Source organism: Typopeltis vanoorti, chromosome 4 (genome assembly GCF_054136105.1).
Source record: "Typopeltis vanoorti isolate ZY-2024b chromosome 4, IOZ_Tvanoo_1.0, whole genome shotgun sequence".
Taxonomy (NCBI): domain Eukaryota; kingdom Metazoa; phylum Arthropoda; class Arachnida; order Uropygi; family Thelyphonidae; genus Typopeltis; species Typopeltis vanoorti.
The window spans coordinates 28,446,779-28,473,969 of NC_143552.1; the positions used below are offsets into that span (position 1 = coordinate 28,446,779).

Consider the following 27,191-nt stretch of genomic DNA (forward strand, 5'->3'; position numbering starts at 1 on the left):
ACGAATAAATTAAAAATGCCAAGAAATTATATATGTCACACCTTATCACTAATTGTTCCTGTACTTGTACATTAATTAAAAATGTACACGTACATTAATAATAAATTAAAAATACCAAGAAATTATATATGTCACACCTTATCATTAATTGTCTCTGTACTTGTACTGAGCAATATCATAAACATAAACATAAAAATGCCAAGAAATTATACATGTCACACCTTATCACTAATTGTCTCTGTACTTGTACTGAGCAATATCATAAACATTGTACTGAGCAATATCAGCATCATAAACATAAACATGGCCTTGCCTCAAGGACAGTATCTGAGGTTTAATCTGAACCAGCACGAATGAAACATGTTAAGCGAATAAATTAAAAATGCCAAGAAATTATATTCATGGGATTAAACCATTATCCCTTGGATAATGGTTTAATCCTTTATCCAAGTGTAAGCAAACAAAGTTTGCATGTGAAGTAACTTCACAACTGGGTCAGCCATATATAGAAGCTAATGACTTCACATCACTTGCCTTAGTATCCCATAATGCAAAGCACATATCCTTACAGACATGTATAATACTATGCATTATGGGAAAGGTCACTACCCAGACTAGGCTTCAATCTTTATTGAAGTCTCATCAGTGGGAGCTAGACCCAGAAGTGATACCAAGGTTGAAGTAATGCAGAAGTCATATTTACATATAGAAGTAACCAAAAGGTGTCACACCTTATTACTAAAATACTGTGGATAAGAGATAGATGTTGAAAGTTTTTCCACTTGGTTATACTATAAATTACAGATGCCGAGAAGCTATATTCTTGGTTTCGTCTTTTATCCAATTGCATATGAAGTCACTTCACAAGTGGGCTACTTGTATATAGAGGCTAATGCCTTCACATTAATTGCCTCAGTATCACATGATGCAATGCCACATATCCTTACGGATGTGTATAATACTATGCATTATGGGAAGGGCCACTACCCAGACTGATTTTGACCTTGGAATCTTTAATTTATAGTATAACCAATTGGAAAAACTTTCAACATCTATCTCTAATCCAGAACATTTCAGTAATAAGGTGTGACACCTTTTGATTACTTGTATATGGAAATATGACTTCTGCATTACTTCAACCTTGGTATCACTTCTGGGTCTGACTCCCACTGGTAACACCTCAATAAAGGCTGGCCTGGTTGGCCGAGCAGTTAGTGTATCTGCTATCCAGCCAAAACGCTGCAGGTTCAAATCCCGCATTGGGCACGGATGTTTGTGATTATCTGTGAAAATACTAGTGGTGGTGGTCAGTAGTAGATGGCGTTGGTGTAGATCAGGGAAATGGGAGTGGTCAGACCGAAGAGAGAGAGAGAGAGAGAGAGAGAGGGGGGGAGCTGCTAAAATAGAGAATGTTATTGTTACTGCTGGTAGAATGGCTTCAAAGACACAGGAATTGTAATGTTTGTATACAAAAGGAAGGAGTATTCGAATAAGAGTTGAGTTTGTTGCATTGGTTGAGTCAGTATTCCCAAAGAGAATTGGTATAAGTGAAACTTGATTGTCTGAGAATGATGTGATCAGGAATAGAAATGAAAGAATATACAATTTACTGGAAGGATAGGAAGATGAAAAGAGGAAGGGGGGGGGTAATGATTGCAGAGGAATTGTGTACACAAAGTGTGGAAGATATACTACTGCACATATACTATGTTCACAGAGTATGCACAAATTTTGAATTTCAAGCAGTATTTCAAGTTGAAATTAACAGGCTAGTATATCTGACAGGATGTTGTCATATTTCGGGAATGCAGAGAATACTGATTTATGAAATATTTAGACAAATAACCCGTTGAGCATATAAAAAGGTGATCCTTATGATGGGAGACTTTAATTATGGCGAATATAGAACAGGAGGAGATAGTATATGGGAGCAAGGAGAGCGAGTTTGTTGAATTTTTGAGGGACAAATATCTTAAGCAGCGTGTGACTGAAGCAACTACAGGTGTTAGTGTTATGGATTTCGTGATAACTTCACAAGATGTAGTTGTTAATGAGTTATTGACACTGCCACCAGTTGGTGTGAGTGATCATGAAGTACTTGTTTGGGAAGTGGTGAAACAAGAAAAGGTTACTGCAAAAAATGGATATTATTATTATTATTCCAAAAACCTCATGGAGTCAAAGAATCATCTGGGAGGTCCTTTTATCACGCACACATCTCATCATACCGAGCCTTAAACACACTCAAACTCCTTGCAGACACCACACTCTCAGGCAAGGCATTCCAATCATTCACAACTCTGCACGAATAAAACCTGCCTCTCACTCCCCTACTCACACCCTCTTTATACAGTTTCCAGGGATGACCTCTGGTTCTCTCCTGATCTCCCACTATTCTCTGTAGAACTTCTCCACCATTGATCTTATAACAACCCCTTACCAACTTGTAGGTCTCTATCATATCTCCCCTCTTCCTCCTCTCCACCAGACTCTGCAAATTACATTTTCTCAATTTTTCCTCATACTCAACATTCCAGAAGTCAGAAACTACCTTAGTCAGTCTCCTTTGGACCCTTTCCAACATCTCTTCATCCTTTTGAAAAACCTGGTGACCAAATCTGGGCACAATAGTCCATGTGTGGCCTAATCAAAGCCTTATACAACGGAACAAGAATCTCCCTACTTCTACACGTCAGTGTCCTCCGCATCATACCCAGAAGCCTTTGTGTTGTCTTCACAATTTGGGTGATGTGTGTCCTCTAAATTTTAGATCCTTATCCACTATCACTCCCAGATCTCTTATTTCCTCTACCTCCAACAATATATTCTCACCAAGCATAAATTCTGCATCCCATCTTTGTTTTCCAAATTTTAAAACCTTACATTTTGCAACATTGAACTCACATCCCCATTTGCCTAGCCAATCACTCAATTTATTCAAGTCTTCTTGTAAGGCAACAACATCTTCACTACTCTTCATGGTTCGTCCCAACTTTGCATCATCTGCAAATAACTGAATATCTCCATCGAAATCTTTGCCAATATCATTAATATACAAGTTAAATAGTAATGGCCCTAAAACAGACCCCAGAGGCACTCCATTAGTGACTTTCCTTTTCTTGGATATCGCACCCCCATGCACAACTTGTTGATACCTATCAGATAGCCAGTCTCCAATCCAATGCACTAATCTAATATCCAAGCCCATCTGCTCTAGTTTGACTGTCAACTTATCATGAGGTACTCTATCAAAAGCTTTTGCGAAATCCAAGTATATTACTGTGTAGCTTTCTCCTCTGTCCAAGGAAGCAGTCACTTTATTGTAATAAGTAAGTAGATTACTAAAACATGACCTCCCTTTAGCAAATCCATGCTGTCTATCAAAGATTATACCATTGTTTTCTACCCAACTCTGAATCCTAATTCTCACAAGCTTCTCCAACAACTTAACCACAACACCTGACACACAGATAGGCCTATAGTTTGATGCTTGAGTTCGATCACCTCCTTTATGAAGTGGCACAATCTTGCCCTCCTTCCACTCCTTAGGAACTTGACCAAGTGCAAGACTCGTATAAAAAAAATATGTCAAGGCAGGTGTCAACTCCCTGGCACTTTCCTTCAGAATACGCGGTGATATATTATCAAGTCCCACAGCCTTATTTACATCTAGTTTACTCAACTCCCCAAACACCTCTTGCTCACTTACAGTCAGTCTCTCCTCCCCATCAACTGCTCTCAATCTCTCCATGAATTCAAATTCACAAGATTGAAAGATCTTTATGAACTGCTCATTAAGTATCTCCACCACACATTCTGCAACAGCTGTCTTTATACCATTTTCTCCAATCAATGTCATCCTTCCATAATCATTCTTTCTTTTGTTGGTTACATATCGAAAGAACTCCTTAGGATTCTTTTTGGCTTCATTAGCCAACTGCTGTTAATACCTCTCTTTAGCTACTCTCAGCAACCAAGTCACCCTCCTTGCCTGGTCTCTGTAGACCTCATGAAATTGGTTATTTCCACTTCTCTTATGCTGCCTCCACAATGCCCTTTTTATGTGGAAGTATAAGGTAGGTGATTATGGGAAGCTCTGTAGTCAACTATCATCAATACACTGGGTAGATAAGCCGTGCAAAAAAGATGTTGACATTGCAAGGAAATTCATAAGGCAGCATCTGACACGAGCAATATATAACTGTAAAACCAAGGGTTAAGTGAGTAAATAGAATTATTGTGAAATGAATTAAAAGTGAAATCAAGAAAGCTGTGTTGGAAAAGAAAATGATATGGAGAAGACAGTTGGTTGCTATCAGATCCATAAAGAGTATGAAGTGCAGGCCAGAAAGGTAACATGAATGGTAAAGAAAGAAAGTTACAGTATGAGAGGAGACTGGCTGGTCAGGCCAAGATTCATTTCAGAAAATTCTTCTGCTATATGGCAAGTAAGAGAAAGCATAATTACAACAGGTTGACACTGATGGATAGTCATGATGGCAGAGTGACTTTGCAAAGGTTATAGTGGAATTATTGGATGAACACTATCAGCATACACGATATGGGTGTAAATGATGTCCTGAAATGTATAGAAGGGAGGCAGGTATTAGGAGAATTGTACTAACTTAGGCATATTATACACATGCTTACACTTACTGCCTCAGTGATATCTGCACATCCACTCAACAGTTTCTCCCACTCTCTCCCTAAAAGTTTCCCTGATTTTGCACATCCACCTTCACTTCATTCAACAACACTTTTTCCAGTATGAGAAATCCAAATCCATTCACATTCAACCATCCTTCTTGTATAAGTCCTTCTCGTCAAACTCACTCCACAAACTCCATGCTACTCCCCCTGCCTAACCTATGCATCAAGCTATTCGCTATTATGGCCCTCCTTCTCAGTTTTACTCTGTAATAATGCGGCAACAGACTCATTCTTTTCTTTTGCTGCTTTCAGTAATTCTTTCATGTCCTCTCTCATGCCATACTTTTCTCCTTTAAAATCATTCATTCCAATCAATATGATCATCTCTTTCACCTTACCTTTTGTGCTCTAATAGCCTCACTAACATTATTAATTTTCATACCTGGAAAGCACAATTTTGTCAATCTCTCATCGATCACACCTCTTATGGTTGAATTGTCATATAAGACTCACTCCTTGATTTTTCCTTCACTCTTGGTCAAGCCCTCATTTCTCTTATCTCACACTTCTTTCTTTCTGTTATCAGTTGACCCACTCGCAAGACATTTCTGCATTCATTCTGGCTCCCGCTTCGCCCTGTGTATCACTCTGTAAACGGGTTTTTTCTTTTATATTTATATCTTATTAACAATATTTCTTTATCTTATCAATTTTCTTGTCGTCTTATCAACAATATCTTATCATGTCTTCTATCTAAGGTTTTCTATCTATGTCGGCTGTGCCATTGTAATATAATGTTATTTATTTATTTAAAAACCATTTTATTTTTCTTTAACTTAATATTTTTTAATTTTCTTTCCTATTCTACCTCATGCCTGGGGTCTCCAGATATTTATTTGTTTGAAGGCTGCATCTCTGAAATTCCCCTATAGGCAAAAGAAAGCTTTCATACCCTAGTAGATCAAATAATCACTTATATCCTATCTTAGCCAAGGTTTGCAGGCATGGCAAAATTACTCGCTATTTATCTTAAATCACTACTAATCATTGGGGTTCCACTATCAGGTCCGAATAGTGTTTTTTAGGATCAGTGCATTGCAAAAGATTGAATCGGACAACTATTTTTATCAACAATAACAATAAGTTTAATTTCTGGTCTAATATTTGTACATATCACTTGAAATCACAAGATTCATTTATGAAAGGTAATTCTTAGTCTTTCTCAATCACTCAACTTGGTTTCTAGTATATTCTTTCGCACTTAGTTAGACTTTCACCAAGCATACTTTATATTACAACTATCAGGAAGTTACACATAACATGAATTCGTCAGGTGTGTTTGACATTCCTAATTTAGCATCAATCAAAATACAACATACATATATGCAAATATATCTCTCATAATCTCATTCCTTTCAAACACTTAATCATAATCTAGGTAATTATATTTACACAATCCACCTCATTGAGTTTCAAACATTCCAATGATATGATAGCAAGAACATACTCTATCATGAAATTCAATCATAAGTACACATATAATTATTAAAAAAAAAAAAAAAACTTCAATAGCTCAATATTTTCTCCAAGGGAAATTAACTGCGCTCATGCTTTACTAATTAGCGATTACACGCTACGAGTAATGTAAGCACTCTGAATACTATCTCCTTAAACTAGACAATTTAACGGTTCAATAGCGAATTCTTTCTTAATTCACAAACAATTAATGAACAGATAGACTCACATGGGTCTCTTCCTATCTTGCATGTGTCTTCCTTCGTTTTTTATCTTTTTCCGGTGCTTGAAGGAGGTTTCTCTACTCCGTTATGTATTTTGGAATTCTCCTTGAAGCGATACAGGTCACCGATGAATAGTCACGACAGCTGGCAGGATATAGGGTAGGCTTTCCTCCATCTTGAATTGCACAGCGAAGGATTTCTGCATAGGTCGGGTCGTGCACTTACTTAAACGAGTGTCAGAGCTTCAGGACCAATACGGCAAGATCTCTCCTTAATTAATCGTCTCCGGATATCTTTGGCTGTGACTGGAGCAGCTATCGGTGGATGGGTTTCTCCATCTTTCCCACCGGAACTTACGGAACCTCTCGATCTCAGTCTCTCGTGGATAGATCACACAGGATGAAGAAAAGGAAGCCCTTCCTCAATTCAGAACCAAACCTTTCAAACACCAGTGTCCCTGCACCTTGGATTAAGTTTTTGGGACCCCTAACATCCCTGTGCGAGTCTTGCGAGTAGTTTTGAGAACCCTGAATAATGTTTCTCGAATATTCGCCGACAATCTTACTTTCTCCCTTTACCTCCTTAATCCTGCCTACGGGCATTTCCTTTTGATTCGTACCACGCCCTTTCAATATCGACCTTGAAGGTCACCTGCAACGGGACTTGTAAACAATTTTCAAAAGACATGCCGAATTTCGGGCGTTGCTCTTGGTTTCAATACTTCTACATCCCTTCTTAAACAATGAGGGAGTTAATTCCCTTTGGGCTTATTTTGCTCTTAATAGAGATAGCTTTACATAGAAAAATAAAAATACATTTGTACAAGAAAATATAGGTGTGTTCCCACTGTAAAAAGTCGATGTTTTAGATAATTTATATTTTGGCAACATTGAACTTTTACATAGGCCCACCCTTTCATGAAAAAAATTTTTTAAACATTTAAATATGGATGAAAAAAAAAAATTTCTTTTATATATAGCGCTTCTGTGTCGAGGTTTATCAATTCTCTAGGGTGAGTACCACTCAGATTTCTAAGTCATTCCCATTACAGTTTTATACGGTACTCCGGGATCGCAAGAAATATTTCGTCTGAAAATGTTGCTTGTTCCCTGAGCCATCACTTGCTGTGATTTGCACTGCTCGGTATTCTCATCCTTGGGAGCCTCCTGTGTGACGAACCTGTAATATCGTGTGTTGCATCTTCCTCGGACATGCACATATCATCTTTCTTTTGATTGACACAGGGTGCCCTTACCCTTCTCTTCTCCTGACGGCTGAGATCCCGCTTTTCTAACAAGGCATCTAGAGAATCACCCAAGCATACAAGCCTGTCATCCTTTTGGGGTACAACTTCAATCTATCCGAATGCACAACTGCAATTTTATCAGGGTTCTTCAAGTCTCGGATTCCGAAATTCACCGGAGACAGCTTTTCCAGTATCTCATAGGGGGCCTGCCATACCTCTCCCAAACTTACCCCCTTTTCTTTGAACTGATTTTTGCTCCAACAGAACCCAGTTGCCAGGGATCAATTCTTTATACTTCCTGAGCTTGTTTGCATAGGTTTTGATTTTAAGTGAGCTATTCCTACTAGCTTCTGCTATCAATTCGTAAGTTACTTTGTTCTGTTCAACCAAATCATTTAAGTATTCATCTATATCTTCAAACCCAGAGTTGATGTGAGAATGCCTTAGACATGGAAAACTGAGCTCAAATCCATAGAGGACTTCCGTGGGGCTCTCTTGTCGCCGAATGAATGGCAGTCCTGCAGGCGAATAGAGTCTGTGGCTAATACGTGTCCCAACTTGTTACCCTGGTGTCAGCAAGTTTAGCCAGTGTGTGTATTTTAGGATCTTGTTGAGCCTCTCACATATCCCGTTCCCTTGGGGGTGGTACAGGGTGGTGAATATTTTCTTGATTCGTAGCGTTTTGCATAACTGTAGCATAATTTCTGCCGTGAAATTTTCCCCTTGGTCGGAGAGGAGAGTCTGAGATGTTCCATATCTCAACACAATCAGCTTTAGGAATTTATTTGCCACTGTCTCTGCAGTTTGGTCTTTCAACGCGACCGCCTCGGGGAATCTGGTAAACATGTCTATTGCAACCAAAATGTATTTGTTTCCCTTTTGCGTGGTGGGCCCCTGCCCACCATGCAAAAGGGAAACAAATACATTATGTCCACTGCCATGGCCTGGGATAGGAAATGGCTGCACATGGGGGCTCTTCCCCTAAAGGTGGCATTTTTTTTTTTTTGACAGACGTGGCATGAAGATACATAAGCTAATACATCGCCCATCATCCCCCTCCATAAATATCTGGCTGAGATGCATTGCCACGTTCGCTCAAAACCCTGGTGTCCTGCCAAGTTGGAGTCATGGAATGCATATAAAATCCATGGGATCATGATTGATGGGACCAATATTATATCTCTCCATCTTCCCTTTATCTCCTGTTTAGACAGTAGTAGCCCATCATCATCCAGGTACACTGTCTTCAAGAAAGAAAACTCAGTGGGCAGAGGCTCTCCCTTCTCAATTTTCTTATGTATGGTACCCCACACGGGGGTCTCTCCTCTGGGCTGCTATAATAGAGGATTTCTCCCAAGATTGAAGGTGGGGGGGGGGGGTTATTTTTATTTTTCTCTGGGTTTTTGATGTTGTGTATGGGGTAGGGACTATCATCATCAGCGCCATGCTCATCACTTCCATTGTTTGTATCGAGGGATCTCGACAAGTAATTGGCTATCACTTTTTTTTTTTTTTTTTTTTTTTTTTTTACCAGGGATGTATTGAGTGTCTATGTTGTACTCTAGGAGTTGCAAGGTCCACCTAATAATCCTCTGGTTTTTATCCTTCATGGAGGACAAGAAAGATAACAGCTGGTGATCCGATCTAAGTACTATTTGTTGTCCCAACAACAGGTATCTCAATTTTCTGAATGCAAATATGATTGCCAAAGCTTCCTTTTCTATAACGGAGTAGTTTAATTCGGAGGACGAGAGTTTCGTACTGATAAATGCTATGGGTCAGAAATCATCCCCATGCTTTTGTTCCAACACCACAGCAATGGTATGGTGTGAAGCATCAGCCGAGAGAAAATAAATCTCCCCAAATTTTGGGTAAGTAAGGACAGGGGTTCTTGTTAACACTAGATTTAACGAGTCATAGGCATTTTGCTGTTCATTAGTCCAATTAAACTTTCTTCCTTTCTTAGTCAAACTAACAATTGGCTCCATGAGCATAGAGCAATTTGGGATGAACTTTCTATAGAGGTTAATCATCCCTATGTACCTCCATACCTGTCTTACAGTTCTCGGGGTTTCTGCCTCCAATATGGCACACACATTGCTAAGGGTAGGGATTATACAATGCTCACTTACTCGGTGGCCGAGGTATTCCACTTCTCGCAAAAAAAATTGGCACTTGGAATACTTCAATGAGAGCTTGGCCAGATGCAGTCTCTTCAACACGGATGATATTATTGACTTATGTGTATGTAGGTCCTGTAAATAAAATTGTGAATGCAAAATACTTCCTATCCTCTTTCCTTAACGGAATTTGATAGTAGCCCGAATTTAAATCGAGCTTTGAGAAGTATTTTGCATTCTCAAGTCCCAGTAACAGCTCTTCTATCGTACACAAGGTAAAATCGGTCGGTTTAGTGACTCTGTTGACTTCCCTCAGGTCTAGAACGAACCTGAGACTGCCATCAGATTTCTGCACTAATATATATGGGCTATTCCATTGCGAATTTGACTTCTCTATTATTCCGGTTTCCTCATATTCTTGCAGCATCATTTGTAGCTTCTCCATTGGCTTGACCGACGTTTGGTATTGTTTTACGTGAATAGGTCTCATCGTGGTGATATGAATGGTGTGCTCTACCAAATTCGTACAGGATAGTGAGGTGCTTTCTTCCGAGAAAACCCCATCATACTGTTGGAATACAGTTAAGAGAAAATCTTCAATCTCCCTTCGTTCAACCTCGCAGGTTGCATGGTGAGTGGCATTCTTCATTAGTTCCCCTTTCCAATCAGGACCTCCCTCCGGTTGCCTTGTTGTTTTTATTTACACGCTGCTTTTGACCCATTTTCCATCTGACTATGTTGTTCCCTGAGGCTGGGATTTTGTCTGAGTCCCACCCCACATAGAGACATAGTATTTGTGGCAAAATTGCATATGAATTGGTATCTCTTCAGGAAGTCAATTCCTAAAATTACGTGGTCGGTAATGTTCGTGGTGATTGGGAGAACAATTAGGTCATGAGATAAGTTTAATCGAGCTTCAGGCAGAGTGATGACCATACTGTGGAGCTCCGTTTTAGCCACTCCTGTCAGTTTGATCGGGTGGGTTAGCTCCGAGACTTGTTTTGGAATTAGATTCCTTAGCTTGGTAAATAAAGGCCAAGAGATGACAGAGACATGGGCTCCTGTGTCTAAAAGGATCTCACAAGGCACATTCTCTATAGAGCCAGTCATGGTTGTCAGTGATTCTTCCTGTCCCTGATTCATCCCACCCACACTCAACATCCTATATTGCCTGATTTCTTCTGTACATGCTCTTCTTGTCTTAATTCTGATGCTTGACTTAGCAGTCTTGTGTTTAGTTGTTAATTTAGCTCCAGTTTGGGTCTTGCCAGGGGTACCAGGTTATTTTAACATAATTGTTTTATGTAAAGTTAAACTAAGAAATTTTTCTTTAATGGATTAATAGTGTAAATTGTTTTATGGTAAATAAATGTGTTGTTTAAATGTTAATAGAGTGTTGCCTGATATTTAATTCTTTGATGCACTGTTCTGAAAAAATATTAGAGCCATTAGTGGGAACCCAGGAGAAAGGATAGTAAAGGATAGATAGTACACCATGACTGCAGATGTTAATTAATCAGGGATAAGTTGAATGTAATGGGAAAACTACTGGATGCACTTACCACTTCATATTATTAGAAAACGGACAACAGTGGCGCAGCTTTTCAAATAAATTTTCTGGTGTTCAAAAAATAAGAAGGCAAGTGCGGAAGGCAGTATAGCTTAAAGATATATATATATATATATATATATATATAAAGAGATATAAAGTAGGGGAGCATATAAATATATTAATATAAGTATAGAAAAGGTAATAGACCCCCCCCTGCCCATTTACAATGCCGCAGCAGCCAATAGGATCAAATCCACAGTAATTAAATTAGATAAAAGTGGATTGGAACAGTTTCATAAATTAAGATCAGGCAACTAAACAGAAAAGAGTATACATATAGTGCAAAGGAAAATTTTTTTTTAACCATGAATGTGAACAATGTTGATCCGGGAGTCACTATTACTGATAAAATGGGGGATAGAGAATTCTTCAGAACAGTGAATCCTCACCTCTTAATCCCTCAATTCTCTGGAGAGGACAACGATGATGTGTTGTCCTTCAAGTTCGTAGAGGAGCTAAGGAATGTCGGAAACTGGTCGGACTTTCAGCCTCTGATAATATTAAGGAATTAAGTGATTGGCAGGGCTAAAAACTTTTTGTACTGCTCTCCAATACTGAGAGACACTTTGGAGTACAATAAGTTTAAAAATACCCTAATATCTCAGTTTTCCAAGACTAGAAGCATGGGTCCGAACCTGTGGAAGCTACAGAAATGCAAGCAGGAAAGTAAAGAGGCTATCACAGACTTTTACAATAGGCTGCTCACCTTAACAAATAGCTTGAGTGTGCCAGATGAGGAAATGAGCCATTGAGAGAGGAATATAAAGAAACAGCATATAATAGGAAGATAAATAATTTAGAAGACTGCTATCAGGCAATAAAGGAAAGAGAAGAAAGGTTAGGCAATCTACATCCAGAATCTAGTGCCAGTCAAATACACAACATTTCAGAGGTGTCAGAATCAAAAGGTGAGAGTAAGAAAGAGAAGAATCTAGCTAATCCTAAAGAAAAGAGAATAAACAAACAGACGGTAGAAAAAGAGGAAGATAAGGTTAAAGAAATATATGTGGTAGACCATAACATACAGACAACCTCTGATTCTTTTAACAGATTCTTCCCATGAGCTAAACAAAACTCATGGGAAGAATTTGGTAAGAACATAGAAAATAAATATCAAGTAGGTTCCAAAACATTTGAGACGCTGTTGAAAAACTCAGCAATGGAGTAAAGAGAGTGCTGTAAAAGGTTAGATGGTAAAGGTGACACAAAAACTGGTGAAAAAGATATCCTTTATGCATGGAGTAATTACTTCAAAAAATTGCTAAAAAAAACCAGTGACAGCACAGTAGTAAAAAAAAAAAAAAAGTAGTAAAAAAAAACTCTACAGGTATGCAATTAGGAATACATATCATACTTGAAGTAGAAAAAGCCATCAAATGCCTTAAAATGTGGAAAGGCAGCAGTATATGATATTTGACAAGAAATGCTCAAGTATGGAGTTATAAAAGTCTTACAGTGGATGCGCTGCATAATTCAGAAAGCCTGAACAGATGGACGCATTCCAGATGATTAGAGTAGGGCTCTCATACGTATCCATATATAAAAAGGGAAATAAAACTAAATGTGAGAATTACTGAGATATTTCTCTACTGAGTGTTCTTGGGAAGATTTATGCAAGTATACTTGAGAAACAGTTGAGAAGGATTGTGTTGTGGAAGGGAAGTTTGGGGAAAAGCAAGCTGGATTTAGGCCAAATAGAGGCTGGCAGGATCAGGTTTTCACTTTACAACAAATATTTGAGACATCATCAGAATATAACAAAGATCTGTATTTAAGTTTTGTAGATCGAAAAGGCATGTGACAACATGCCAAGACAGAAGCTATTCAAAACGCTACAGCTGTATGAATGTCGATGGGGCATTATATCAAGCAATACTTAGTCTTTATTTGAGTCAGCAGTTAGAAATGAAGTACAGGAGGATGGTTTTATGTTAAATCTGGTATCGGACAAGGATGTACATTATCCCCTCTGTTATTTATTATCTATATGGACTACATTATGAAGGAAAGTAGTATTAAACTGATATCAAAATTGGAGATGTTAATCTCAGTTCTTTACTTTATGCAGAAGATGTTATACTTCTAATTAAAATCCAGCATACAAGTCTGCAAGATTCTCTTCCTAAATTGAATAACTGTTGTAATAGATATGGTATGAAGGTCAGCAATAACAAGACAAAGACAATGAAAATAGGCAGAATCATTGAAAATATCAACTGCATTGTGAAAGGAGAACCTATAGAACAAGCAAAGCATTTCAACTACTTATTCACGATTTTTAGTGAAGATGGTAAATTAAATATGGAAATGGACAACAGAATCAACAAAACCGGTATGGTAGGAAGTCAACTGAATAAATTTATATGGAATAAGAATGAAATTAGTCAAAACACTAAAATAGCTGTATACAAGACAGTGTTCAAACTCATTTTAACTTGTGGATCTCTGAGAGCTGTGTTAGAAATAAAACATTTGACTAGAGACTGCAGATATGAGAGTTCTGAGAAAGATTAGGGATATAAACAGATGGCATCAATGGCAATATCATGTTAAAAAGAGGATATTAGAATAGAACTTGACACTGTTAGCATCCAGGAATGTGTTAGCAAAGCTAATCTCAGGTGGTATGGTCATTTAAACAGAATGGGAGAGGAAAGATTAGCAAAACAAGTGTTCTCTGCCAGGTGTTGGCAGGAAAAAGACCCAGAGGAAGACCAAGATATAGGTTGGTTGATAAAGTAAAAAGTGCCTTAGAAGATAGAAATATAAGATCTGATAATGTTGGAATCTTGACAGGTAACAGATTGATTTGGAGGAAAATTGTAGATAGGAAGTTAGGAATGATGCAAGTTTTTCATGTAGTAATATCATATCCTGTACACCCTTTGAGGGTAAATGTCAGGAATTTGATGATGATGAAAAGAAACACTAAAGACAAAACTGGTATGGTAGGAAGTCTACTGAATAAATTTATATGGAATAAGAGAGAAATTAGTCAAAACACTAAAGTAGCTGTATACAAGACAGTGTTCAAATCGATTTTATAGAAAATGTAACTTATTACATTAATTTTGGTAACTAAAACAGGTCTTCATATGACGCTTTTTAGGTAGTTAGGTAGTTCCCTCTAATGAAAGGGTTTTGTAAACCTATAGTACATTTGTACTGTGGATGGAATAAGATTTTTTTTATCTCTATTTTTATTAATTTTATATATTTTCTATTTTTATTTTTTTTTGATAATTTTCTCGAAACCCTACTCTAGATACCAGATATGGAACTTTTTCAAGCCACCACTTCAGTCCTCCAATAAGTGGAGCAGTGATTTCACACTAGGCAATGAAATTTAACTTCCAAATAAATATTCATCTGTGATTTCTTAAAGTAATATTCTATTTTGTCTAGGGCAGCTACTGAACCTGCTGCTAAAGTAAATAAACTCTGTTTCTTTGATCCCTTTGATATTTACTATAAAGTAAACTATAGCTAGTTAACTTTATAGTGCATTCAAAGAACCATCCAACATGCTCTTTGTCTAGTGCAGCTACTGACCCCTGCTGCTATAGCAAACTTTGTTTCTTTGATCCCTTGGATATCTACTATAAAGTAAACTACAGCTAGTTGACTTTATAGTGCATTCAAAGAACCATCCAACATGCTCTTTTCCTACATAAAAAGTTCTTAATAAGATATTTTTGTCAGACTATATGGCTTGCCGAGAGCTCCATTATTTATACTAAGAACAAAGATCTCAATATTTTCTGAAAGCAAAACCATTTATCCCTTCAGATAAACATTTGTTTATAATAAATGTTACAAACATTAGAACAGGAAAAGAATGGTTTTAAAATATATGGAAATACCGTAAATAAACATCAATAACCAACTTGCCCCTGATTGTTCTGCAATTTTAAAAATTTCTTGTTTCAAAGCCTGCTCCTTTCTAATTTCTTCCTGGGATAACAAGATGACATCAGAGTATCTTTGAGGTTTATAACGAGCAAATGGAACATGCTGTTCGTTTATTTCTTGAAACAACATTGTGATGGTCTGAGGAAGGATTCCAGGCTGTGATGGTGTTCCTGTAAGAATAAATAGTTTTTATTTGTTTATTTTAAGAGTACAAAACTAAAAAATGTCTCAACACATGCACAAACACAGAGAGAGAAAGAAATTAGAATGAAAACTGCAGTGAAAGTATGCTCTAATCTAATCTCACTATGGTAAGCTTACAGGAGTTAGGGAAAAGATGATTACAGTGCAAAAAAAAGTATATATATATTTTTTTAACATTGCTGTATATATACACACACACATATAAAGTGTTATCAGGGTCATTTACCAAGTTCATTCTGTTACTGGTAATGAGTGAACTTGTTATAATAATAAGTAAATGTACATAACACAAGAAACTATTGTTTAAACATATCATCCCTGTTCTCTTCAACATCTAAAAAGCTAGCTTCTCTTTTTCTATAGATATTACAGTATTTTCAGGAAGGATAGGAGGGGACGTGCTGCTAATGATATCAGATGACTTGAATCCAGTTAGAGTTCAGACCTATGCCTACAATACTAGTAACAGTTTTTTTTAAGTGGCAGTGAGTTTGCCATCTGGTGCGAGATAAGTCTAACAAGCTTAAGTACATAGTGAGGTGTTGTTACAGACCTGGTGAATTGCTTGCCAGTGATGAGGAAATGCATCACCAAATAAATACAATGAGTGCAAAAAGAGTAACCATAATGGGGGACTTTAATTATCCAAATATTGATTGGAAAGCTGTGAAATTGCATGAGAAGAATGAAACTGAATTTATTGCGCTGTTGCAAGACAACTTCCTCAAGCAGCATGTGACAGAAGGAACTCATGATCAAAGAGTGTTAGATCTGATTATAGCGTCAGAGGGGGTTTCAGTTAAAGATGTAACTATTCTGCCTCCGGTGGGTGAGAGTGTCATGCAGTGCTCACTTGGGAAGTGGCTAAGTTTATGAATGTTCCATTCAGAAAGTATTACATGCTGAACTACATAGCAAGAAATTAGGATCACCTGATGAGTAAGCTAAGTTCTGAGCCATGGAATGAGTTGTTGGAGGGAAGTGTTTAAAAAATACTTATATGATGCAATATCAGAATGTGTCCCTAGAGTTCAAAGAATAAATACAGTAGGAGTAAAATGGATGTGTAATCTAATTAAGCAAGAGATTCATAAGAAAAAATGATGTAGAAGGAATACCATGTGCATAAGGATGATGTCAGTTATGATAATTATAAGCAGCAGGCCAGAAGAGTGACATGTGTTGTATTGGAAAGCTAAGTCTGAGTATCAAAAAAAACTGGCTATGCAAATACAAGACAACACAAACAAATTCTATCATTATGATTCAAGTAAAAAAAAAAAAAGAATGAATATGAAAGAATAATTATACTGAATGCATATGGCTGATGCAGAAATGATTTTTCAACTAATTTTGCCATTTTGCTAAAATCTATCAACCTGGTATATGCAACATTGAACTCACCACTATCTCTTCACTGTATGAGGAAACTCATGTGTATAAAGAAAAAAGTAATAGAACTGTAGCCCAAACTGAATAAGAATTCTGCAATAGGGACTGATGGGATATCAGCATGGATGCTAAAGGAGTGGTCAGCTGTACTGGCTATTCCTTTGACCAGGCTATATAATTTGAGTCTCAGAACAGAGAAGATTCCACAAGAATAAAAATATCTATGGTAATCCCATTGCACAAGGGTCAAAGACTGATGTATCCGACTATTGCCCAATCAGTATCTCAGAAGAGGTGGTGAAGATTTTGGAAAAGTTGGTTAGGCTTGCATTCTGAAATGGGTTGACAGAGAATATCTACTTTGCAACAGATAGCGTGGGTTTACTAAGGGAAGGTCAGGTTTTAGCAACTTGCTCACATTCTATAATAATGTTACCATTGAGTTAGACAAGAGGAATGGATACACTATGATACTTTGGATTTTGCTAAGACTTTTAATAGAATACAACATGGAAGGCTGTTGCTTAAATTGGACAATATTAGATTGGATTATGGTGTATTGGTATGAATAACAGTCATTAATGACACTGGAAAGGATTTCACTTGTGACATACAGCTATTTGCTGATGATGATGCAAAGATAAGTAGGGTAATCAAAAATACTACTGATATGCAGTACTTGCAGAATGATTTAAATAGGCTGAATTTGTAGGCATGTAATCTAATCAATATCTAATCTCACTTTGGTGTGATTAGATATGAAATGTCATATTATATTGATGGGATTATGCTAGAAGAAACTGATCAAGCTAGGAATCTTGGAGTTTTAGTAGACAAAGTTGAAGGTCATATAGCAAAAATTGTAAATACAACTCAAGGAATAATTGCAATTCCGAAACAAACTTTGACATTTCAAGATAAGGAAGTCATTTTTCCTCTTTACAAGCCCTTGATAAGATACCTCACTCAGACTAATACATGCCATTGTATTGTTCATCCTGGGCTAATTCAACATTGACTATGGCACTGCTGTGTGACAGCCAATATCATATTGTACCGTCACAGCAGAGATGATGTTATCTCTGTGACTGTTGCTGTGCAGTTAGTGTGCAAAATGTCAGACCTCAATGACTTCCAAAAAAAGTATGATTATTGAAGTGTGGCTTGCAGGAGCTGCCATAACCAAAATAGCAGAAATTGTAGGTGTGTCAAGAGCCACATTATCGAAGATTATGATATAGCATGGAAATGGACAAAGCGTTGTCTCCAATCAGTTCGCCAAGGTTCGATCACTGGCACAGTTGGGACATATTGCATATATTCCACATCAAATTCATGGTGTTCTAACAGCCCGAGGTGGGCCTACAGCATATTAACAAAAAAAATTCCCTCAATGTTTCAATGGAAACAAAAAATTTTTTCCATTATAACCTCCTGTACCTTCTTTTGAACGATTCAGAAAGTTCGGTTTGCTATTAAAAATGAACTTATAAGCCATCTATCTGAAGTATCAGCTGAAACCAACAAGCTACATCTCAGCCACTTTGACCGTACATCTAAATCTAACCAAGAATCAACAAGCATAGTTATCAGTGCCTATACCCAACACAAGATACTGATGATGAGTCAGGGTTTTTTTTGTTTTTTTTTTATGGTAAATTAGACAGCATTTTGCAAAATAGCCAAACAAGATAAAAGAAAGGAAGCTGTTAGAAAATCATAAATTTATCCTTTTTTTTGTCAAAAAAGGATAAATTCAGAATATCATGGAAAACAAATAAATGATCACTGATCATATTATCATTGACATTAATGCAATCATAACATTATACTCATAACATCCATAAACATGAAGAATGCAAATAGGGTGGGTGGGAGAAAGTTTTTGTGTGGGAGGGGTGGGGAGAACTGACACATCATTCCCACAGAGAGACAATGTTATTATGAAAGATCCTGCAAAATACAGCCAATTCCAACAATATTTGTCTAAAATTGCATTGGGCATCTCAAGAACATTCAGAAGCAATGGCTAGAATTTAAGTCTGCTCTTCCTGTGACCTGTAAAGAAATGACTATTGGTTACTAGACTAAGAAAAATCAAGACTGCGTTGATGAAAATAATAGGATGTTTCGGCTTCTACTCTTTAAAAAAAAGGTACCTCAAGAAACTGTATGATATATATATATATAAAATTAAAATTTAACTGACTAGAACCCGAGAAAGTATAACAAAAACCTTTAATAAATCACGACTAGTTTCATCAGTGTTCCAACTTCTTCAGGTGAGTAAGAAATAACGAGACATAAAAATAACAAGGTAAAAAACATGGACTTTCCAGCTTAATAAAAAGAAGCAGAATAGTAACAGTCATATTTGAATAGGTGACCGCGTGCTACTGTTGGCATGAGTTGGATGTGTGTGACAGCTAATTTTAGAGTGCCAGTATTGGATTACTGCACTATGAGAATCAGGAAAATTGTAGCTTAGATTGTTGTTCAAGTGTGAAGGGTCCAGAACTATTTCTTTTGATTCTATAATTCGTCTTTCAAATTCATCCTTGCATATATATAAATTGGTTGTGGTGTCCCAATCAACTTGGTGTGGCCATTCTTCGAGGTTAGAGTTTGCGGAGAAGAGAGAACATGACTGGAAAGGGTGCTCACTCGTGTTCTACTGTAGGAGATGTCACGTCTATGTTCCTCAAGACGAAGTGAAACAGATTTATCTGTCTGGCCAAACGGTTGACCACAGTTGCACATAACTTTATAAACACCAGGAAAATGTAGTTGGTTGTGTTTTGGTTTTGGTCGACTCAGAAAAGAACGAAGTTTTGGCAGAGTAGTATAGTCGGTCTTTATGTTAAATTTCTTCATAATCCTAGATAGTTTTGGGTAAGAGAGCTGATAAATGGTAACTGTATATGAGTGATAGGGTTGGATTCATCTTCTTGTCGAGGTTGTTGGCATGGTCTCAAACGTTTAGTGATGTTAAGAGATGAATATCCATTATTTAAGAAGGTGTTTTTCAGGAAGTTAAGCTCTGTTTGAAGGTCTTCTTCTGTGGAAGTGATACATCTTGCTCGATGGGCAAGGGTAGAGATGATGCTCAGTTTCTGAGGAGGGAAGTGATGAGAAGAGCCATGCAAATATCTATCAGCGTAGGCAGTTTTTGATGAATCCAACCATATCACTCATATACAGTTACCATTTATCAGCTCTCTTACCCCAAAACTATCTAGGATTATGAAGAAATTCAACATAAAGACCGACCATACTATTCTGCCAAACTTCATTCTTTTCTGAGTCGACCAAAACCAAAACACAACCAAACTGCATTTTCCTGGTGTTTATAAAGTTATGTGCAACTGTGGTCGACCTAATTTTGGACAGACAAATAAATCTGTTTCACTTCATCTTGAGGAACATAGACGTGACATCCTACAGTAGAGCACGAGCGAAAGCCCTTTCCAGTCATGTTCTCTCTTCTCCGCAAACTCTAACCTCAAAGAACGGCCACACCAAGTTGATTGGGACACCACAACCAATTTATATATATGCAAGGATGAATTTGAAAGACGAATTATAGAATCAAAAGAAATAGTTCTGGACCCTTCACACTTGAACAACAATCTAAGCTACAATTTTCCTGATTCTCATAGCGCAGTAATCCAATACTGGCACTCTAAAATTAGCTGTCACACACATTCAACTCATGCTAACAGTAGCATGCGGTCACCTATTCAAATATGACTGTTACTATTCTGCTTCTTTTTATTAAGCTGGAAAGTCCATGTTTTTTAACCTTGTTATTTTTATAAGTCTTATGTTATTTCTTACTCACCTGAAGAAGTCAGAACACCGATGAAACTAGTCGTGATTTATTAAAGGTTTTTGTTATATAAAAAAAAAAAAAAAGACAATTTCTTCAATTTTGATTTAAACACATTTTCATTTTGTTTGTATGTTGTGAGCAATAAGAGATCTGCTGTAGTTCCCCCCCCCCCCAACAAACAAAGCTTTGTTTGGTTATTAATGAAATTAAACTTTGATTAGAAATTAGAATTTAAATTTGTTAATTGTTAATTTAATTTTGAAATTTCACTTTTATCACCATCATCAAATTCCTGACATGCTTTGATGGCACTATATGAAGTCAGTACATAATACTCACTTAATATAGCGAGTATAATAGGCAAAACATACTTCAACAGAAATTCTGACCAGACTCCTCAGAGCCATTATAAGAATAGAACACATAAAAGAATGACATATCAGGGCAACATCAAACCGCAAAAGACAACCCAAACAAATAGATTACCACAAGTTCAGGAAGTACATAGAAGAGACCAAATGGACTATTAAGAACCGTTACATAAATGATGACTATATTGAAGGTCATGTTTTATTAATAAATTACATTAATAAATGATTTTATTAATAAATTCAACGAGTGCAAGAAAAAAATCAGAAATTCCTTGAAACAAAAGAAAAGAGAATGACTCTCACCTCAAACTATAGAACTACTGAAAAAGAGAAAAAGAACTGAAGAAATCTGAAGAAAATTTTCTAGAATACAAAATCATCTGTAAGTTACTAAGGAAAAGAATTCCAGAAGACTACAAAGCTTTCAGGATACAAAAACTAAGAGAAGTAGTGCAGGCAAAAACTAGCCTGAAAAAAATAGAGAAAGACAAATTTTAAACAGTCAATTCCATCTGCTTTGCAGGATCAAAATGGAGAAAAACATACTAATAGAAAAAGGATAGAAGAAATGCGCAGAATATTTCTAATGATCTCTATGCAACTAAGTACCAAGTTTCAGAAACTATCATTCCAAAACCAGCAATATACCCGATATACTTCCAGAAGAAATAGAACATGCCCTTAACAAAATGAGTAAAGTTATTGGAAGTTCATTTTCCACTTGGTTAGACTATAATAAATTTAGTTTAATCCTTTATCCAAGTGTAAGCAAACAAAGTTTTCACCTGAAGTATCTTCAGGACTGAGGCAACTGGTAGTAAAGGTAAACCAATCTCTCATCACTCCTTGTCTCAGTATCTCCCATAATGCAAAGCACATCTCCTTGCAGACATGTATAATGCTATGCATTAAGGGAAGGGCCACTACCCAGACCCAGAAGTGGTGATACTAAGGCAGAAGCAATGGAGAGGTCATATTTACTTATACAAGTTGCCAAAAAATGTGTACCACCTTATTATTAAATTACTCTGGATTTAGAGAAAGATGTTGGAAGTTTATTTTCCACTTGGTTAGCTATAATAAATTTAGTTTAATCCTTTATCCAAGTGTAAGCAAAAAAGTTTGCACCTGAAGAATCTTCAGGACTGAGGCAACTCGTAGTAAAGGTGGACCACGCTCTCATCACTCCTTGTCTCAGTATCTCCCATAATGCAAAGCACATCTCCTTGCAGACATGTATAGGTCCATGAGAGCTTGGTCCACTTTTACTACAAGTTGCCTCAGTCCTGAAGCTACTTCAGGTGCAAACTTCGTTTGCTTACACTTGGATAAAGGATTAAACTAAATTTATTATAGTCTAACCAAGTAGAAAATAAACTTCCAACATCGTTCTCTAAATCCAGAGTAATTTAATAATAAGGTGGTACACCTTTTGGCAACTTGTATAAGTAAATATAACCTCTCCATTGTTTCTGCCTTAGTATCAAAGGGAGTGTGGCGATTTTGATGAGAATGGACGTGTTACTTTAGACTGAGCCTTATTACATTGCATACAAGGTTTCTCAGTAATCTCACATTGCACTGGTGCTAACACAGTGCGATTCCTACTGTCTCCCCCTCTGCACGAAATGTGCAATAAGTCAAATGGCCGGCAGGCCCCCACCCGCAATGAGTACCGGTGGTGGTATTAAGGTTTTATAAGGAGGTAGGTTTCTAAACTGTGGCCAAGTGAGATATTGATACTCCTTTTCTCCAATTAGTAGGTTCTGAGAAGACTTTGCTAGTAGACCAACTCAGTCTACAGGACATTTGCTGGCAGGCTTCAAGCCCTGCGAGATTATACACTGCTAGTAGTCCATCTAGGTCTACAGTATACTTTTCTGGCAGGCCCCTGGCCCTGTGGGATTATTACACTGCTATTAACCAATTTCTGCTGGCAGGAAATTGCCAATTTGACATGGACAACATCAAAGATCAGATCCAGATCCTTAACAAGGAGCAGTCTCTAGAGATACTCAAACTCATAATAAGCAAGTTAGAATCTGACTGGCCAGGATTTATAAAAGAATATATTCACTCTAATGATCAAGATGGAGAGGAGGAGGAGGAGAATGAGATCTCACAAGAGGATCTCATTGCTGCTCTGTCATCAAAATCCCCCTGTCAAAGCATCTCTCAAGGGGAGCACTCTAACAAAAGCAGAAGAACCATAGAAGACCAGATGGATGAAGACATACCAACATTAGAAGTCCCAAGGAACATCGAAAAGGTTCCACCAGTAATACTAAGGGACAAGGATAAATGGACCACTGTCACAACAGCCCTTAGAGAACACAAAATTGCATATTCCTGGGCTAAAAATCAAGATGAAGGAGTCAAAATCCAGCCAGCCTCAGTCACTGACTACAGACAGCTGACAAGATTAATGGATAACAAGAGTCTTCCATATCACACTTTTGCTTTACCCAGTGAGAAGAATCTCAAGGTTGTGCTTCGCAGAGTGACGGTGGGTGTCACCTGTGAAGAAATCACCACTGATCTTATGAGTCGGAGCCTAACACCAGTGAAAGTGAGCAGGATGCTAAGGGCAGATAAACGGCCAATGCCACTGGTACTCGTAGAAATTAATAAGACACAGAAAGAGATTTATGAACTAACAACGATATGTGGCCTCAGAATTTCTACTGAACCACTAAGGAAGAAGTTGACAGCTGGGCAGTGCCATAGGTGCCAAAGGTTTGGCCATGCCCAAAAACTTTGCAAGGCAAATTACAGGTGTTTAAAATGTGGTGAAGGCCACCAGACCATCATGTGTACAAAACCAAGATCCACTCCAGCTAAATGCGCCAATTGTGGAGGCCCTCACCCCGCAAACTACAAGGGATGCATTACACACCCAAAAAACCAAGGGTTACAAAAAACTACCCTTCCAACACAATTCAGCGATGCTCCAGACAGCAGTGCTAGTCACACCCCAGTCCAAACTATCAGTAGCCCAATAACTCAAGAAAGGAAACAAATGCCTAAAACTTATGCAGAGGCAGCACGAACAAAGGCTACTCCATCTCATGACCATATAGGCTCAAATCTAACTTCAGCACTAACTGCCTCACTAGCTACCACGTTACAAGAATTCAGTATGATGAATTCTTCGCCATCCTCCACGAAAAGATTCCTACAAGGTACCCATTCAATTTTGACAGCCCTCAACAATGAATAGAAGAAAATTCCATCCCAACTCTCTCATGATCACTGCATGGAATGCCAACGGACTCAATAACAAAATTCTAGAACTACAAGTTCTCTCACAGGCATAATCCTGACATAATACTGGTAAATGAAACACATCTCAGACGAGCAAATAATCCCAAATTACAGAACTATACTATGTACAAAACAGATAGCCTCACCAGCAGCGGAGGAGGAACAGTTATATACATTAAAAACTACCTAAGCCACAATGTTCTGATCAATCCCAAAACCAAGAACCTAGAGATAAACAGGCATTGAAGTTAATACCAACAATGCTGGCAATATCAAAATCTATGCTGTATATAATTCACCCAGCTTTCCATTGCTGGTATCTAACTTGGACTCCATTCTCGGCTTCACAGACTCCATCATCATGGCTGGTGACTTTAATGCCAAACATACAGCCTGGCATAGCTCCACAATCAACGACAAAGGTCGAACTCTAAACCATTACTCAACGCAACATTCTATTGTTGTAACTGGACCCACAGAACCAAACCATCACAGCTCAACTGGAAGTGCAGATGTACTTGACATAGTCATCCTCAGAAACATCAGATACCAATATCAGCTGGAAACAATAAATGAACTTTCGTCAGATCATAACCCTATTCTGATTCAACTTGGTACACAAGAACAATTCTCCCCTCCCCACTCTTTTATATCTTGGGACAAACTCTCCAGAATCCTACCTGGTCGCATTGGCCCAGTCCCTACTATTCACACTAAAGAGGAGATAGAAATGGCTGCAAACAACTTTACCAGTCAAATCAAAAATGCAATAAAGTCAATTACCCAAACTATGGTCTTTCACCCTAGTGGATGGATCCCCGAGGAAAACATGGATTTAATTAGACTGAAAAACAAAACCAGAAAGAGGTATCATAACACAAGAGCCCCTCAAGATAGAGCAAATTTGAATAAATTAAACAGACAAGTCCGTGATGCCCTCCAAAAGCATCGAAACCAAGAATGGGAATCTAAGCTAACGAAATTAAACCCAGAAGACAACTCCATATGGAAGTTTCTGAGAATCTTCCGCACTAAAAGACAACTTTTATCCCCAACTCACACCACGAAAGGAATAGCTCACACTGACAAGGAAAAGGCAGAGGCTCTGGCCGACAGCTTGGAAACTCAATGCAACTCCTCATATAAAAATTTGAATATCAAGCTCATCTACAAGATTCACCGCCGAGTTAGGCAGGCCATAACACAACAAAAAGATGACCTAGAACCTCTCACACCTGCTTCTCCAACAGAAGTTAAAAACATTATAACCCATCTGAACAACAATAAAGCTCCAGGTCCAGATGGAATTACAAACAAAATCATTAAACTGCTCCCCAGAAAAGCCATTGTAAATCTAGTCAACATAATTAATGCCATCCTCAGACTCCAGTATTTCCCTCTAACATGGAAAATAGCAGATGTCACACCAATCAAAAAGATGGGAAAAAAACGCTCGACTCCCTGAAAGCTACAGACCTATCAGTCTTCTGTCTAACCTTGGAAAGATCGCAGAAAAAGTAGTCCTTACTAGGCTTCAATCACAAATGGACCAACTACATATAATTCCAAATGAGCAATTTGGATTCAGAAAAATACCACTCCACCATTCGGCAGATCCACAGGCTGATCGAATACATCTCCAAAGGCTTCAACCGGAACCTTCATACAGCCGCAATCTTTTTAGATGCTGCAAAGGCTTTTGATAAGGTGTGGCATCAGGGTCTTCTCTACAAGCTCATCACATACAATATGCCTACTAATCAAGTTAAAATAATTCACTCTTACCTCAGAGACAGATACATGTAAGTCAAAATAAATGAAACTGTATCAACCAGATGCAAGGTTCTGGCGGGAGTGCCGCAGGGCTCACTCTTGGCCCCCTTGCTGTTTTCTATCTATATTGCTGATATCCCTCAAAACCCAAGCTCAACAATCACTACATTAAATGCTGATGACACTGCATTATTAGCAAGATCTCTCAGCCCCAAACTAGCTATCAAGAGACGAGACTGCAAAGCAGCATTCACAAATTAGAAAAATGGTTGATGGATTGGAAAATTCAAACCAATCCACAGAAGAGCTCAGCCATACTGTTCACTAGAAAAAAGCCTCAAATCAAGGAAGATATACATTTACTAGGTGTTAAAATCTCATGGCAGCATACAGTCAAATATCTCGGAGTAATTCTGGATAAATAACTACAATTCACCAACCATATAGTACACATAAGTTCAAAGACATCCAAAGTAAGAGCACAGCTCTACCCCATGATCAACAGAAAAAGTAAATTCGATACTCAGAACAAACTGCTCATATACAAGATGGTAATACGCCCAGTCTTAACTTACACATCTCCTGCGTGGAGTCATGCTTCAAAAACAAATATTCAAAAGCTGCAGAGAATACAAAACAAATATCTGAGAATGAGTTTGGATGCTCCGTGGTTTATCAGAAACTGCCAAATTCACAGAGATGTCAACATTCCCTACATCACATCTCTCCTTCATGACCTAGCTGAAAAGTTCTTCATCAAGACAATTAATCATCTGAATCCACTGATCAAACAAGTTTCAGACTATAATGAAACAGATTTCTGCAAATACAAGAGATCCAAATCAATTCTATGCTTAGCTGAACACAGTTAATCTCACTGCCTTTTCAGGGCGAGCTTAAAGCTCAATAATTCTCCACCCATCAAAACAGTATCATTCTGCATTCTGCCTTAGTATCACCACTTCTGGGTCTGGCTCCCACTGACGAGACCTCAATAAAGGTCGAAACCAGTCTGGGTGGTGGCCCTTCCGTTAATGCATAGCATTATACATGTCCACAAAGAGATGTGTTTTGCA

The 27,191-nt window shown here is 37.7% G+C and overlaps 1 protein-coding gene across 1 annotated transcript in view; it reads right to left on the bottom strand.

Annotated features, from left to right (window-relative positions):
* The window catches only part of LOC150107184 (uncharacterized), a 646,985-nt gene that overhangs the window by 532,830 nt on the left and 86,964 nt on the right, over positions 1 to 27,191 (bottom strand). Inside the window, exon 4 of the mRNA XM_090391664.1 lies at positions 15,259 to 15,449. Within this exon, the coding sequence (XP_090247790.1) occupies positions 15,259 to 15,449 (191 nt within the window). The remainder of the gene's footprint in view (positions 1 to 15,258; positions 15,450 to 27,191) is intronic.